Here is a 15,707-nt window from a genome sequence, read left to right on the forward strand (position 1 = left end):
GAAGTGAAGAGCTTATCATGCTGCACAGCTGTGTGTGTTTTGTGTACGTGTGGTTCTCCTATTTCTCACCAGAGGTCATTTTAGGCGAAATGCTATAACATTGTATGAATCCAGTGATTGTACCTCTAAGCCATGTAGACGTCTTCAAACAAACCCTTTTAACATTTAGCAGAAATGAGCTTCCCTGTAATGTCCCTCCACTGCTGGCTTTTGTTTAAAGCCCGGCGATTAAACAATGACTCTGGCTGTCATGTCAGTGTCATTGTGTTTTCTTTATACAAACATTAGCCATTCTTACATCAAAGCCAGATTATTCTCCTCCGAAGTTTCCTCATCCTATGATCCTGACTCTGTAGCGTTTTTGTCCTTTTAGTCTTTATATCTCTTTAACATGTGGTAGTGTGTTTCAGCAAAGAAGAGAAGCATATGTGGTGACCCTTTAGAGCAGAGGTGTCAAACTCAATTTCATCGCGGGCAAAAAATTAGAATTATGGTTACACTCAAAGGGCCGGTGGTAACTTTAAGACTATATAAATATACATAGATATATATATTTATAATATATATAAAATAATGTATTATTTAACAATATTTCCTCTGCATTGGATTATTATCGGATAGGGTAATAACTTCATAATTAACTACGTCTGAAAGCAGAAGTCAAGTAATTGCAAGTCTCGTCAGTGGCATCTCACAAAATGAGATGCATTGTGGGGCATGTAGTTTAAGGGCAACGTGCTCCTTTAAAGCGGCACGTAACCTTATAATAAACGTATTATATTCTTTGCAAGCTCTTGTGGGCCACATACAATGAAGTGGCGGGCCGGATTTGGCCCCCGGGCCGTGAGTTTGACACCCCTGCTTTAGAGAGTTGTAATCTTTATTACAGTGCGAATCGTATATAATTCACTTTATGAAGCAACAAATGGTACGTCCCATGTCATGCACATATCTGTTTGTACCATCTATACCACCAGAAGGAAGCACAAGATAATGATATGATTATGTTCATCAATTCAGATCTCTTATTTTCAGATTCAAGCTCGCTTAGATGTTCAAATAAAAACTTGAAACACAAAACAAAAAAAAACACTGGGACTTCCAATCACTTTTATGCTTATTTACACAAGACTTAAAGTGAAGGACCAATTTCCACCAACTATTTGAATAATTAAATAATTGTTTTAAGTGGTTTTCATGCAAAAATGTTATTTCAGGCTGTAAAATATTGAGATTTCCTGCTTTGATATGTTTTACTTTGTTTTAAACTGAATATCTTTGGATTTTAGGCTGAAAAACAAACTTTAGAGGATTTAGAGAGGCATTTATACAGATTAATTGACAATGAAAATAACTGTTAGTTAGTGCTCCATTACATTCATTTGTGTATTCCTGACAATAAATATGTATTCTTACATCAAAACCGTCTCTCCTGATTGAAATGATATCTTCAGTATCTGGGAAATCTACACCATGGTTGGAAATAACATTGAATTCATCAAATCTGTTGATGACTTTATTGAAAGAAAACTGGATACATGATGCTGCAACCCAATATCCCACCCACTGGGGAACAACACACTGTTTTTGGCTTCCATTGTTCTCTTACCAAACAGCCGCGTCACACATAAGGGGAAAGTTGGCATGGTCAACTCTGCATACCATATCACATATCACGAGTCACAATGCCTAGGGGGATACCGGCTGTGTGTCCATGTGACGTGGGTTTATGTGTGTAAAAACATTCAGGTGCATTCTGTTTTAATCCACACCCTACTATCACCTTTATACAGGAGACAACCGTCTGGCCTTTTCATGTGACGCGACTATCGTGAGTTCATTTGACTCTTAGTAGAGACTCCAGTCTGCAGTGCTACAATTTACTGCTAAACCATATAATTAAAATACATAATAACAAGTTAAGACTGCTTTCTCTTGTTCTTTCTCCCCCACACATGGACTCTTTCTCTACTGAGTCAAAGTTTAAAATGACTTTAAAGATCCCATGGTAGCCAGACAGGGTTTCCCCCCCCCTCTCAGGTCAGGAGGAGTGTCATGAGGGCTGGCTGATGTGTGTGACCGAGATTTGACCCCCTGACTGTCAGTAATCAGAGGAAATGTCACATACAAGATAATGGAGTTAACGGCGTAGTATATTGATTTATTTCCATATAGTTAGAAAGCTCACGAGACACAGATCGAAGGCAGAATAGTACAAACTGAGATAAGCATTTATTCGACATTTGAAAAGATATTACCAAAAGCAAACTTTCCCTACCAGGAAAACATCAAAAACGTTGTGAATGAATGTTCCCGATTAGTAAGTAAAATCTGCTGATAAAGCTTAAATGATTGTATCGGACAAAGAGGGCATTATCCATTGATCACAGGCTGGATAGCGCTCCTTATGACTGGGAAACTGACCTTTATGTGTGAAATTGGTAAAGCAGTATTGTGAGTTAAAGTGATAAGCGCCAGAACTGAGATGTCCGTGTTATAGAAATGACCTGTGAACACACTGAACCATTAATGGCCCTTTATCACCCGTAAACATACCAGAGATGTTCTGTTAATGTCATGACCTCTTCCATTGTTTCTCATTTTTTATCAATGCTCTGAAAGCTGAAAACACACTTCCTGTTCTTCCAGCTAACAGCCTGCAGAGTGCTGCGTCGTTATTTCAGACAACAATGAGCATTTTTTAATGGAGTCCAACGACCAACAAGGCTCCTAAACAGGAAAAACTAAAAGAAAGATAGTCAAAAACAAAAGAGAACAATGATCCAGTATTAGCAACGCATTTGACCTTGAGTATCTGTCTAACCATTAGCCATCACTGGATCCTTTTACATGGATTTACACAAACCAATGAGTAACAGAACATATCATTTCCTGCTGTGACAGCAACATAAACTAAACGTGTGAAATGGCCTCCAGTAAGCAAAGATCCATCGGGACAAAGCAGCGTTATTTATGGGGAGATGGGCTGCACATGGGCTGTGTGATGCGACATGTGATTTTGATCCTGCACTCCACTGCTACAGGGCACAGACCCACTCTCAGTGTGCCTGATATCTGCTGATGTCAAATGAACTCAAGGAGAGGGTGAAGAGTAGTGTCAGGGCATAAACGCTGAGAAACTGCTGGGAAATATCTGCCGTGAATAAAGTGAGTCCTATACAGTGAGAGGCTAACGTTGAGTTTTTCTTATGAAAGGGTTTTCAATGAAGGTCATTGTTCGTCAAAGAACCACTGAAGATAAAACATTTTGCAGATGTCAGCGATTCCCACAGTTTTAAAGTGTATTTGTGATCAAGAGACCAGTCAGCTGATGCATCACTGCATTCACAACCAACAAGGATTAGATATGCACCATTACCAAATCATTTAAATTAGCACACACCTTCAAAAACTAACAAATCTTTTCTATGAGAAAAACATGAGCCAACATTTAGGTTGACTTCTACTAAAGCTAATAAAACACATTTAGAACAGTAGGATATGAATATAGTTCAATGAAGAGGGCGGTAGTCTGTAATTATTAAAGGGGGACATATCACGCTCATTTTCATATATATTTGTATTTGTCTTTACTGTGACATGTCTCCATGCTTTAATGTTCAAAAAGCTCTTTATTTTTCTCATACTGCCTGTGCTGCAGCACCTCTTTTCACCCTCTGTCTGAAACCAGAGCCCAGTATGCTCCGATTGGTTAGCTGGCCGGCTCTGTTGTGATTGGTCAACCGCTAAGAGATGTCCCGCCCCTTAGCCTTTCACGTACAATGTGTTGGAGCGCTAGCCAATAGAGGCGTAAGTGTTACATAGTGACGACACTCTGGTGTGAACTTTGGAATTTTAGCCTCTGCAGACCATTAACATGCACAGAAACCTATATAACACAGGAAAGGGAATACCCCCCCCCCCCCAAAAAAAAGCATATTAAGACGTTTTTAAAGTAATTCGAAATGCCATGGAGGGTTCAAGACCACTGTCGCAGCATAATGCTGCGTTCACACCGGACGTGATGCGATTTTTGGGGGCATTACATGTAAAGTCAATGCAGAGACGCGGGCAGACACGAATTCGCTCCGACGGCGCGCATGAAGCGGTGGACGCGGCGCGAATCACGCGATTGAGGCGATTTGAAGGGGGCCGCACCAAACGCGAAGAGTTCAATTTTTTTAACTCGAGCGTCAAATTCACATAACGCGTTCTCTCGAAAGCCAATCAGCATTGGGCTTCCCTCTGACGTCCTGCTGTTGATCAGTTGTAAAGATGGAAGAGATGATCGTTGTGGCTGTGAGTGGGTTCCCGGAGATTTACGATACAATGTCGTAGCCTATATCTACCGGGACCGCAACAAAGAGGAGCTGGCTTGGAGGAGAATAAGAACCCAGACACGGCGTTTGTTGCTACGTTTGTAGGACTTCCACAGAAGGTACAAAGCAGCAATAGTTGTTATATCCTCCATAGTCAAGGACAGAAATAACCATAACGATCTTGCATGGAAGTGTAAACAACCACAACTCTCCGTCAACGGTATGTCTGTTTTGAATGACGCGATAAAACAAACTGCAAGCCGCGGGGAAACTTGAGCGATTGGAGCGAACATTCGCATCGCGTCCGGTGTGAACGCAGCATTAGGCTTCTGCAAAACAACATTTAAGGCTTAATGTATTAAACCAGAACATTTCATACCATTCCTTTCATCCCATTCATAAAGCCTCGTGATCATTTTGTTATTGTTTGGAACGTAAATAGCGTGGGGTGTAACTGAACTTCAGATATTAGAAATAACCTCTCATCTTCATTTGCACTTCTTTTCATAGCCCTTTTTTGGCACTGTGTGAAGTATGTGTGAAGATAACAAATGACTGCATGTTCCCCGTTTATCATCATGTTAGAGTGTGTGAGAAATGCATGCTGTGCATAGATCAAGTGTTAAAGGATGAATAAAACATCTCGCCCCAGGTGTTTGATGGGACTTTGACATGACTCCACTGATGTTACACGTGCTGTCTGTCTATATATAAATACAGAAGAGGAAAAACCATGTAGAACATTCCTTGTATGGAAAAATAGCTTTTTTGGATGATTCACAACCACTTATTTGAATGTCATAAATTCTGTACATGGTAATGAAAGAACAGAGAGACAGAAGCGGACTTACTTTTGGCAAACGTTTCAAAAAAACATTTCTTTACTCGGATCAAGCCAAAACGACCTATGAGTTATAGTTCCTGTTATCCACCAGCTGCATGTTAGACATCTCAGAGAGATCTAGGACACATCCTTGGGAAATAATAAATATCCGAATATTTATACCAACTCGAATCTGTTAATAGGAAAACATACCGCTAAATCAGGTCATCAAGTCTGGGGGAGAGTTTATTATATGTTAGAAATGCTAAGTGATGAATACACTTTATTGAAACTGCTCTCTAAAAAGATGACATTGTGTACTTGAGTCTATCTCGCTTGCTTAGACAAGAAGTAGGCAAAAAAGGGTGTGAGAACAAGCAGCGCTGGAATGTCACAACTGCACCTAACTCATCCATTCAAGCTGGATGTTCACAGTGCACTACAACATGGCTCATTACAGTCTGCAGCTTCACACGTTTTGATTTATTTTGTCTATTTTAAGTCTTTCACCGCTAGCCATGTTAAACTAGCTATGTAATAACAGGTTGTAAAAAATACATTATAGACGGACGGCTGCTGTAGTGATGAAGCAACTGCTGTAAAGATATGTGTAAGATAATGAATAAGACTATAAAGATGTCTATCTTGCGTGCACATTACTTCCCTATCTAGCCACCAATTCATGTGAGATTCAGGGTTTTGGTTGAAGGAGGAAGTCATGGCAACGGGTCAAACAACAAGATGCCACGGGCTAAACAATGCACAGAAAATGTTTCAAAAAAGCAACGAAGGGAGACACATGCATTTTAACAACCTCTGTGAAGCCAGAGGCAACCAGGCAGCTTACTCAGCAGCCAGTCTGCCAACACCTCGGCTAAAATGCCGGTTTTGACTCAAACAAAACAACAGCAAAAGAATCTGCGGCTGGTGGAGATGTCATGTGCGTGACTCACGTATAATTGAATCACACATCATGATTCATCCGGCTTTCACAGCCAGGATGTCTGCAAGATTAATCAACTCATAGTGTTGACTTTCTACACATCCATAACTATTTTGTTATAGAGCCTATTGTAAGTGTTGCTTGGTGAAAGGGTGGCATAAGGTTACGTGTTGTTTCCGAAAACCAGATTCCTGCATGCTTCTCATTCCTGGCTTGGCTGTCGGATGCACAGCCTTAACGTTTGAATATGTTTCACTCAGATCAGTTAAACGATTGTTTTAGCGCTGGCTGCTATAGGGCCCAGGTTGATGCTCACCTTTGAAGTAGCTCTTGGCCCTCAGGTAACCCACGCTGAGGCGAAGCACCGACAGTTTGTCCAGACGAGAGCGGATGTCCCCGTTGAACGGCAGGAGCTCCGTCAGCCGGTCCAGCTCCCCATTCAGCCGATCCCGGTGGCGCTTCGAAGGGTTTGATTTAACAACTTCATTTCTTTCAGGCTGCTTCTTTCTGTGGAGTGAACATAAAACACATGGTAAATAATTGAAGAGTTAATTGAGATTAGACTCCGATTCAGTTCAGGCCTGGCCAACCGGCCGTGCCAGTCATACCATCTGGTGCGGTGTGCATTGTGACACATGCCAATTAAACATAAGCAACGTGTACTTTTAGTAACGCATCAAACAGCTTCAAACATACTAAGGGAATAAACACGCAGCCATTACTGTACATCTGTGAGTGACTAATACACACTGTAGTTCAGGTGAGTCAACAGGACATCAGCTCCAATGTTGACTTACGATACAGGAATGCTGTCAAAGCCACATAAAAGAAAACTTGACCTTGTTTTAAAGAAATGACAAGATCCTTATTTAGCTTTGATCAAAACAACAGTTAAAGGTTTCATCTTGTCAAGTTAGCTTGACTCTATAAATAGCAGATAGAAACTCACTGGTATAGAAACAGGAAGTAGCATTGTGTTTGAATGTCCCGTGCTGTTAAGTCATAGGATTGATATGTTTGATATATGGTCAATCAACTTTTTGAAGCTGAAGTCGGATTTTAAAGAGGCTCTAATGTGCTTTTTGGGGTTTTCCTTTTCCATGAAATAGTCTGCAAAGGCTAAAATCCCAAACTTCCCTCCAAAGGAAGTTTTTCTCCCCTACAACGCCTCCATTGGAGTCCTTTGTCTACTTCTGTAACATAGAGACATCACTACGTAACACTCACGCTTCTATTGGCTGGCACTCCAACAGATTGAATGTGATAGGCTAAGGGGCGGGACATCTCTCAGCGGTAGGGTTGCCAGAAACTGACCATGATCAAAATCGATTATTCGGCAGCCCTGGCGAATAATAATCGATTATTCGAACGACCGACCCCCCCCCCCCCCCCGCGGAAGAGAAAAGAAAAAAAAACTCAGACAAAAGGAATTCCGTTGTTTGTTTCATTTAACTTCCTTTGGACTTGTAAGTTCGAAGTAGTTCCACGAGGAGGAACTCTTTTCACCTCCCGCTTTGTTCTTCTTTAGTCGCACGTGTGAGGGAGAGGGGGGGTGGGGGCGGGGGCGGGGGCGGTGTGTAGCGTGCTGCAGTCTGCTCTGCACGCAGGCTTCCTCCAAGTTTACAGTAAAACAAACTGGTGGTGTGACCAATGGCCATTTACAATTATTAATACTATTACTATTATTAGCATTACCGGTAGTCTATATTTTGGTTGAAACTAAGCCAGAAAAAAAAAAAAAGCATAAATAATAATAAAAATATATATAAATAAAATCGATTTTTAAAAATAATATTCGATTATGGAGACTGTAACGAATATTCGAATAATCGAATAAACACTGGCATCCCTACTCAGCGGTTGACCAATCACAAAATAGCCAGCCAGCTAAGTAAGCGAATAAAACCCCTAAATGTAGTCTTTGCAGTTGTGGACAGGATATTAAGTGGACATGTAGCAAGAGAAAAGGAAGCATCCCAAACCTAACATTATAAAATAGTTCTTCATAAAAAAATAAACAACAAAAGGTGATGTTCAAAAAAGTCAACTTCTTACTTATTTTTATTTTTGTATAGTCAAATGGAATTGATTAGCAAAACATGAAATAAAAGAAATCTACCTACCATGTTAATAAAGAGGAACTACTTGTAATGTTAAACTTTGGATATCTAACTTTTATCTTGAGAAAGATGGACGAGCTAAAAGATCTTCTCCTCTTAACTTGAAAACAATACCATGATTCTTTTCCTCAAGGACACAATCTTCCGCCAAGAATAAATAGCAGAGACACCAGCATGCAAAATATACAACGTGACCACAAGTCATTCCATTGACCACTTATGTCGTTTTTCAAAATGGAAACCATTTTTCAACATGACAGCGGCTTTATTTTCTTTGCCTGCCTCTCACTTTAAGGGCAACGGGGTCTGAGACCACCCATGCTCCAGTTCAACATGCAAACTCACATGGCTCGAGGACTCATTACTCACAAATCAGACACACATGCTACACCGGGAGAGAAACCAAGTGTCAGTGAGAGGGTGCGACGGGACGACGATACATAACAACTGTCATCATTCCTCCACTACAGACCTGCTGAGAAAAACACTTACTGCTAATACGGACATGGCAGTTCATTACTCACAGGAAATAAGGAAAGATACGTCTCAGAGTACGATAAGCATCTGATGACTTAGTACACCAAACTATGATAGCATTAAGATATACAGTATAGTGTATCAAATCCCATTTATGACTGACTCATCATTCTTAATTTTTTCGGTTGGTCAATTTATTTGATAACTTAGTTTAGTCTGTTTAGTATCAAAATGCAAAAATATAAATTAGATGAAACAAAATTAAACATCTCTGCAAAAGTGTCAACTAGTGATTACGTTCATTTTTTTAATTGAATTAATTAAGTACCAACGTTAACATGAATTAGTCATTTTGTGTCTGTGTGTGACGTGTGTGTGTGTGTGTGACGTGTGTGTGTGTGCGTGCCTGTGTGTGGGTGGGGTCTAACGAGATAACAAGGTTATTCAGCAAATGAGACGAATGTGATGTTAATAAGCACGGCCCATACTTTAACCATGTTTATTGAACAAACCAAGTGCCATGTCCCCTGCCAAAAACATGTCTTTAATCCACGTATTGACAATAGCTTCTCTGTTTGCACTGGGAAAGCAATTCATATTATGAAATATGAATTATGGAGGTCAATAAACTTAATTGGCGACTGTTGGTCAGACTGATCATTTATTAAGCCACCACTCACATGTTGACCATGAGACTGATTGTAGACGTTTAATTATCTTTGATAAGTCCACATTGACGACAGCAGAACTGTAGACTGAGTGATTTTGTCCAAATGCAAGTAACATATGCAGAAACCCAATCATTGCATCCCCTCAATGACAGTTTGGTTTTTACTTTTGGTTTGTGAAGCATTTTTGCGTTATCTATTGTGTATACAAACTGCTATATATATACATCTGATTTGATTTAAATCTGTGGGGTTGAGACTGCACTCAAAGCATCAAGCAAACAATACTTAGCAAGAATCAATCTGTATGTTTTATTTAGTCTGTTTACAATTAGGATCTTTGCACTGAACAGATATTATTGATGCTCAAGAGCACCAAACAGCAGGGTGTCATCTGAGAGTGCTAACATGCATAGAAACATTTATTTTCAAAATCCATGGTATGATGACAATAACAGACGAGACACGATTACAATACATCTGTAAACTTGTCAGCACTCAAAAATAAGTATTATTTGTTTCGAGTTTTGACTACTTGTTATGCTAATGTCCATTAGGCCACTCATTAAACTCTAAAAGACATTTGTGTTGAGCAAACAACATCTTTTGTTTGTTATACATGTGTTTACAAGTCTTATGAGTAACTCTAAAACAATAGGTAAAGGCTGTGGCTCTATAAATATTTGTTAACACGAACCAATAAGTGATCTGTCCGCCAAAATCTGATCACATTAAATCAATTGGTTTCAGCCCTGAAACGCATCCTAAGCATTAACAGCTTATCCAGGTCTATTACTACCAAAGCATGTCTGGTCTGCAGTTTCAGGCTGCGAAATTCCCTGCCTAAATTCCTCCCTAAATTTCACTCTTTACCGAAACTTTGGCTAATGACAGGCTATAAAGTTTCCTCCTCTGCCACTGAATAGTCTTCAGGGAATGCAGCCTGAACTTGATTGCTGGCTTCAGACCCGAGCTGTACCGTCTCAGAAATAGAGCAGCACTGATCTCACTCTCGAGAAATGCCTAGCGGAGACAAAAGCCAGCATTCAGCACCATTTGTCCACCTTGATTTGCTATGGATCACGGCGTTGAGTAACAGACATCAGGACGTCCATTGTGAGAGAGGCAGATGTTTAAACTCATCCTTACAGTAGACTTTTATTTAGTTTACTTATCTCAAGATCAAAAGAGTCAATTGCCTCTGCCTCAGGGTCAAGGCTCCCCATGTAGCTCTCAGTAATGACACCGACACACATTTGTCTGCTCGAGGCAGGCGGAGCGTCTGCCAGATCCACAGGGATGACTCAGTGGATCAAAAGTAGGAAAAGCGTGCTTTCTATATACGTTCGGCTGCTCGAGAATAAGTAGGACGGTTTACAAAAGCGGGCCTAAGAGCTTTCCAGACAGAGAAGTAAAAAATAGCATCGAGAACTCACAAAACATACGTTGTCCATGAATGTAGAAAACAAAGATGATGAGTGGGTCTCAGCGAGAGTAGCTCTACTTAAGAATAACCTTAAAAGTTGACTTGTATAGTATGCTCATGCTGAGATAAAAACTACCCTGGTTAAAGACACAGGAAATGTGGTCAAGTCTGCTCTCCAGTTGCATCATCCAGCATAAAACTAAATGAAGAGGCAGCATGAAAGCATCAAAAAAAAATCAAGGACCGATAGAATCTGATCACTTTGACAATACACTGCTACATTTGCTGCGTCCAGGGGAGCTTCAGAGATATGCAGAGGCCATAGCGTGACAACTCAATGATCTATTCAGCTGTGCCTACAGAACCAATAAATGTGGAAGAGGGTTTGAAACATGTGGATACACATTGGAGAATTGGATGCAGAAGTTTCTATGCATGTTTGTTTGTCAGCTACGACTCTGCGGGGGCACCGTGGATCCATTGAAGCTACCATCCTCTGGGAGAGGGCAGTCCCTAAATGCTTTAGAGCCCTTCAAACGCTGGCTTCAGGTCCCGTTTGCACCAAAGGTTTGAAAAGCTCTCGGGCTGGGATTGGTTTGGGCTGAACTTTCTGGCCAGAGAGGAGAAACAGCCTATTTGGTTGCCAATAGGGAAAGGGGGGGGGGGGGGGGGGGTGCTTCTATCTTGGTGTCCTGCATGCACAATTCATTATTTAGATTACATTTATTTGGCCAACACTTCTATACTAAGAATAATTTACCCCTAAACCTACACAAATCAGGAGCATTGTGGGTTACGTTACTTCCTTTAAGGCCCTTCAACACGTGGACCAGAACAGCCAGGGTTCTAACTTTCAACGGTTAATGGCCGACCAGCGTTACCACTTGAGCGACAGCCGACTTCTTTATCTTTGCCTTGCTCCACCACGTAGACAGACAGACATAATTATACATTAGGGTGCTTGAGAAACATTACAGCTTTCAAATGTAAATGAGATCATAAAATAACAATAAGGCATTATGTGTATATATATCTTTTTCTTTTGTTAGCTGTACACACAGGTTGTATTTCACTAACAGAGACATTTTTCCTGTAAGAGTGTTAGACTGGTATTTGTGAAGACTCGTCTTTGAAATTAAACAAAGGGCAAAGAACAAAGGGCAACTTTGTTGCTGTTCACCGGGAGTGTTCTGGCTTCCTGCCAAACCTCTTATCAGCACGTCTGCCTGTGTGCGCGTTTCTCACAATCTCCTTAGATTACCGTGCAAAAAACATTTGCACTGGTGAATTTTATTATCCTTTATTATTAAGGAGACCATTGTTTGCTAAAGTAAATGCTTAGTCATTCTGGAAAGCCTATAACTCATAATCCACTTGCTCAGTGTTAAGTACACATTGCCATTGTACGATGTGGGGGGGCTTTCATGAGCCGTACTGTATACACAATAATTAACTCATATTTTCACAGCAACTTGTAGGAGTGCTCCTACTGTTGAAATACCATCATGCAAAAAGCTGAGAAAGGAATAATCCACTTCCAGATGAATTTTCTGTTTTGTTTAGTTATTCAGCAACCTATTAGCATAAGCTATGCAATAGATCACCGTCCTCTGTTGTTGTTTAGTTGTCAATTTGGGAGACTACAGGTTTTGTAGAGTTTTACATTTTGGACTCTATCTTGTTTTTTTGCAACCAGAGTGACACAAGAGGGTGGAGCAAAGAACATCCAAGACATTTTTTGCAGATCAAAACAAAAACGCAAAGAATACCCTGACTGGACACCGCAGCACAAAGCCATGAACCACAGCATTCCTTTCCTTAACAGCTTTTTCAATCAAAATAGGGCCTTCATTTACAAAATGCACATCACGATGTATTGAAGAGGACTTGAAACTATAGCAATTGAGGCCATAAACTTGTCAGGAAAATATTTACGGAGATAATTAATAAAGTGAGAAGTAGGGTCATTTTCTCATAGACTTCTATACAATTGGACTTCTTTTTGCAAGGGTGTACACACTAATGGATATCCAATTTGAGGCAGTTCTGCATTCATTAACAGTCCTCGAGGAGGCCGCCTTGTGATGACATGAGGAAGTTATGAGTTTGCATTTTGACAAGGGAAGACACAAGACAACAGTTAAACACATAAAGAACAAATTGCTTGCAAACGGACTAAAACAGTTACTGTAAGAGCAGAGGACCTTTCCTCTGGTTGCACGTAAAAATACTTTACATTTAATAATGCAGTTGGACGCATGGCGGAGGACACTGGCAACATACACAGAAGGCGTCCTCGGTAATAAAAGCCAGAATTTGGATGGCCAGATCTGCCGTGGAATGCCCCTGTGTAGTGACCACAGCTTTTTACAGTCAGGCTCAATGGTGCCTTTGTGCAGCTGAGCCCAGCTGGCTGTCCAGGAAACCTCAGTCCTCGCTGCACAGCCCCACAGACGGCTGCACACAGGCCACCTCTTTATTTTGGGAATGACACTGGGAACAGCCAATACCCAAATTGCCAGACCCTTATAAGCACACATATCTTTATACTAGACTCAACGCTCATCTGTGTTCAAAAGTATGATTCATTATCACTTGCTAAAATTGTCTAAACTCATTCATTGCCGTGACATGTTTTCCATTTAGTACTTGTGTAAACAAACTTGGATTCAGTTGTTTTTGCGATTGTTAATCCCTGATTGAAATAGATAGTCAAGTAATAGCACTGTGTGGTCTGAGCGATGATGGAGGGTACGGTCTTTGGTTAACATTTAGACCACAAAATATGCCAGAACATCAACATGACTTACTATAATATACTTTTTCTTTAAGTTTCACATTTAAGTAGAAAACTTTAGGTCAGCTGATTAATGTTGAATATTCACTCTATTCTGGTCTCCTCCAACTCCAGAGAAAAATATCTGTTTATTGTTTACTTCTGCCTCCGTTGTTAATGTTATGGACTTTTTTTTCCCTCTTTTTCGAGAAGTTTCATAATCCAGAAAGAATTCTAGGGGATAATTGATGATAAAAATAACACTGCAACACTACCAATATGGTTTTTAAATAGTTAGACAAAAAAAAGACCATAATGCAGTAATGAGACAAGGCCTGCAACTGGACAAACTCCACGTTTCAAATACTGCTTACTTTAATGCATCAATAGTTCAGCACTGAAAATGTTTTAACTAGTATTTTAGTATATTTCATTATGAAGTACATCCTGAAAACCATCTTCCTAAGTAATGCAGTTTCTCTATTGTTTGTATGACTATTATTATACTGTTACCTATCTTTTTCTATCCTGCATGCATACTTTTTATTTTACCCTAGTGTGCTTGCCTCTTTATTTTTTTATCTGTAGTCTACACTGTTCCCTTTGCTGTCCCCTCTATGGGACTAATAACTAGGATGTCTGTTTAGTAGCCTTCAAATACAGCATGTGTGTAGTTCTATAGCTGTAAAATCATGGCTTGCTGTGGAACAAACTTTTACAAAGTAAGAAACTAGAGGGGTATAAAAGGAGTAGAACACACACACACACACACACACACACACACACACACACACACACACACACACACACACACACACACACACACACACACACACACACACACACACACACACACACACACACACACACGGCCATATCAGATTACAATAACATACTCGGAACCCGCGAGCCCTCTCCCTCCCCCCCCACCTCCCCCCGCCCTCCTCGGAGCATCGCGTGAGAGCAGCAGCCGACTCTCCAACTTGATTGTGATTAATGCGCGAGGGCAAGATATCCATGCCAGATCCAAGCGAGCTAGACACATTCTTAAGGTGGTCCAGGGGAGAGGAGAAACAAAGCCAGCACACACCATAATCCTCCACACAAAACACCACACTTCACCGGGTGTGTGTTACAAGTTATTCAATCACAACTTTTTTTTCTTTCGAGTTATGAATATATAATGAAGATATGATAAAAGTTTACAGGAGCATGTGGTCGAAATGTAACTTCATTTATCTTGCATTTTCTCAACGGTGTCTAATGTGATAACGTGAGCTAATCTAATTTATCACAACTTTTTACATTAGAAATATGGATATTTAATGAAGACATTATACAAGTTTACAGGAGGATACGGTCTACCTTAACTTAGTTTACCTTCATTTAGTCAACGGCGTCTGATCAGATACTTTACCGACTGTAAACTAATCTAATTTGTAACAACTTTTCAAAAGAAAGCACATTCATTTTAACGCCCACCTTATTGTTTAATTTACAGCACTTAATGTAAGTGACTAAAAGTTTGTGACGCTCTTTTGGTGGTGCGTTCACGTACTCAACTTTACCCTAACTTCCAAATGTAAGCCCATACGTTCGCATATCTACTCAGAGTAGCGACACAAACTTAAAAAAAAGTCAAGAGTAAAGCTTATAAGTCACACAACTCGAGTTTCTGACAAGTCTTACTGTTTGAGAACGGGCTTCTTCCTCTTCTTGTTCGCATAAGACCCTGGGTTTCCCAACATGGTTTCACTGCGTTTATCGCTCATTGAGTTGACTTTTTCTGGCTATTTCACTCCTTTGTTTATGAGGCTTCCTCCATCCGTACTGTTACAGTCTGTGGTGGTCCGTCGTGTATTCAGCCAGTGACTCAAACTCCCATGTTAAAAAAAAAAAAATCCAGCCGGGGTCCACGGAGGTTTGTTGCCGCGTTGCCAGTTCCCGTGGGCGGTCACTGACGCTGACCTTGGGTCGGTGAGATTGAGGCAGTAGTGTGGATACAAAGTTTAGTGAGGGGGGAGAAAAGGGAAATTTAGAAAAGTTTGGGCAGAATTCAGCCTATGCCCAACCCCCCTTCGTTGGATAAACAAGGCAGCCTTATTATTATTATTATTCGGAGTCACTTGAGTTTTCCTTTTTTTGTTTTGTTTCT

The 15,707-nt window shown here is 40.4% G+C and overlaps 1 protein-coding gene across 1 annotated transcript in view; it reads right to left on the reverse strand.

The window, feature by feature from the left end:
• LOC307028068 (aryl hydrocarbon receptor-like) overlaps positions 1-15,707 on the reverse strand; it is a 36,546-nt gene extending 20,839 nt beyond the window's left edge. The window contains exons 1-2 of the mRNA XM_079662812.1: positions 15,242-15,707; positions 6,402-6,592 (exon numbers count right to left, since the gene is read on the reverse strand). Coding sequence (XP_079518938.1) covers positions 6,402-6,592; positions 15,242-15,324 — 274 coding nt within the window. The 5' untranslated portion in view covers positions 15,325-15,707. The remainder of the gene's footprint in view (positions 1-6,401; positions 6,593-15,241) is intronic.

The sequence above is a fragment of the Notothenia rossii genome (assembly GCF_949606895.1).
Source record: "Notothenia rossii genome assembly, chromosome: 2".
NCBI lineage: Eukaryota > Metazoa > Chordata > Actinopteri > Perciformes > Nototheniidae > Notothenia > Notothenia rossii.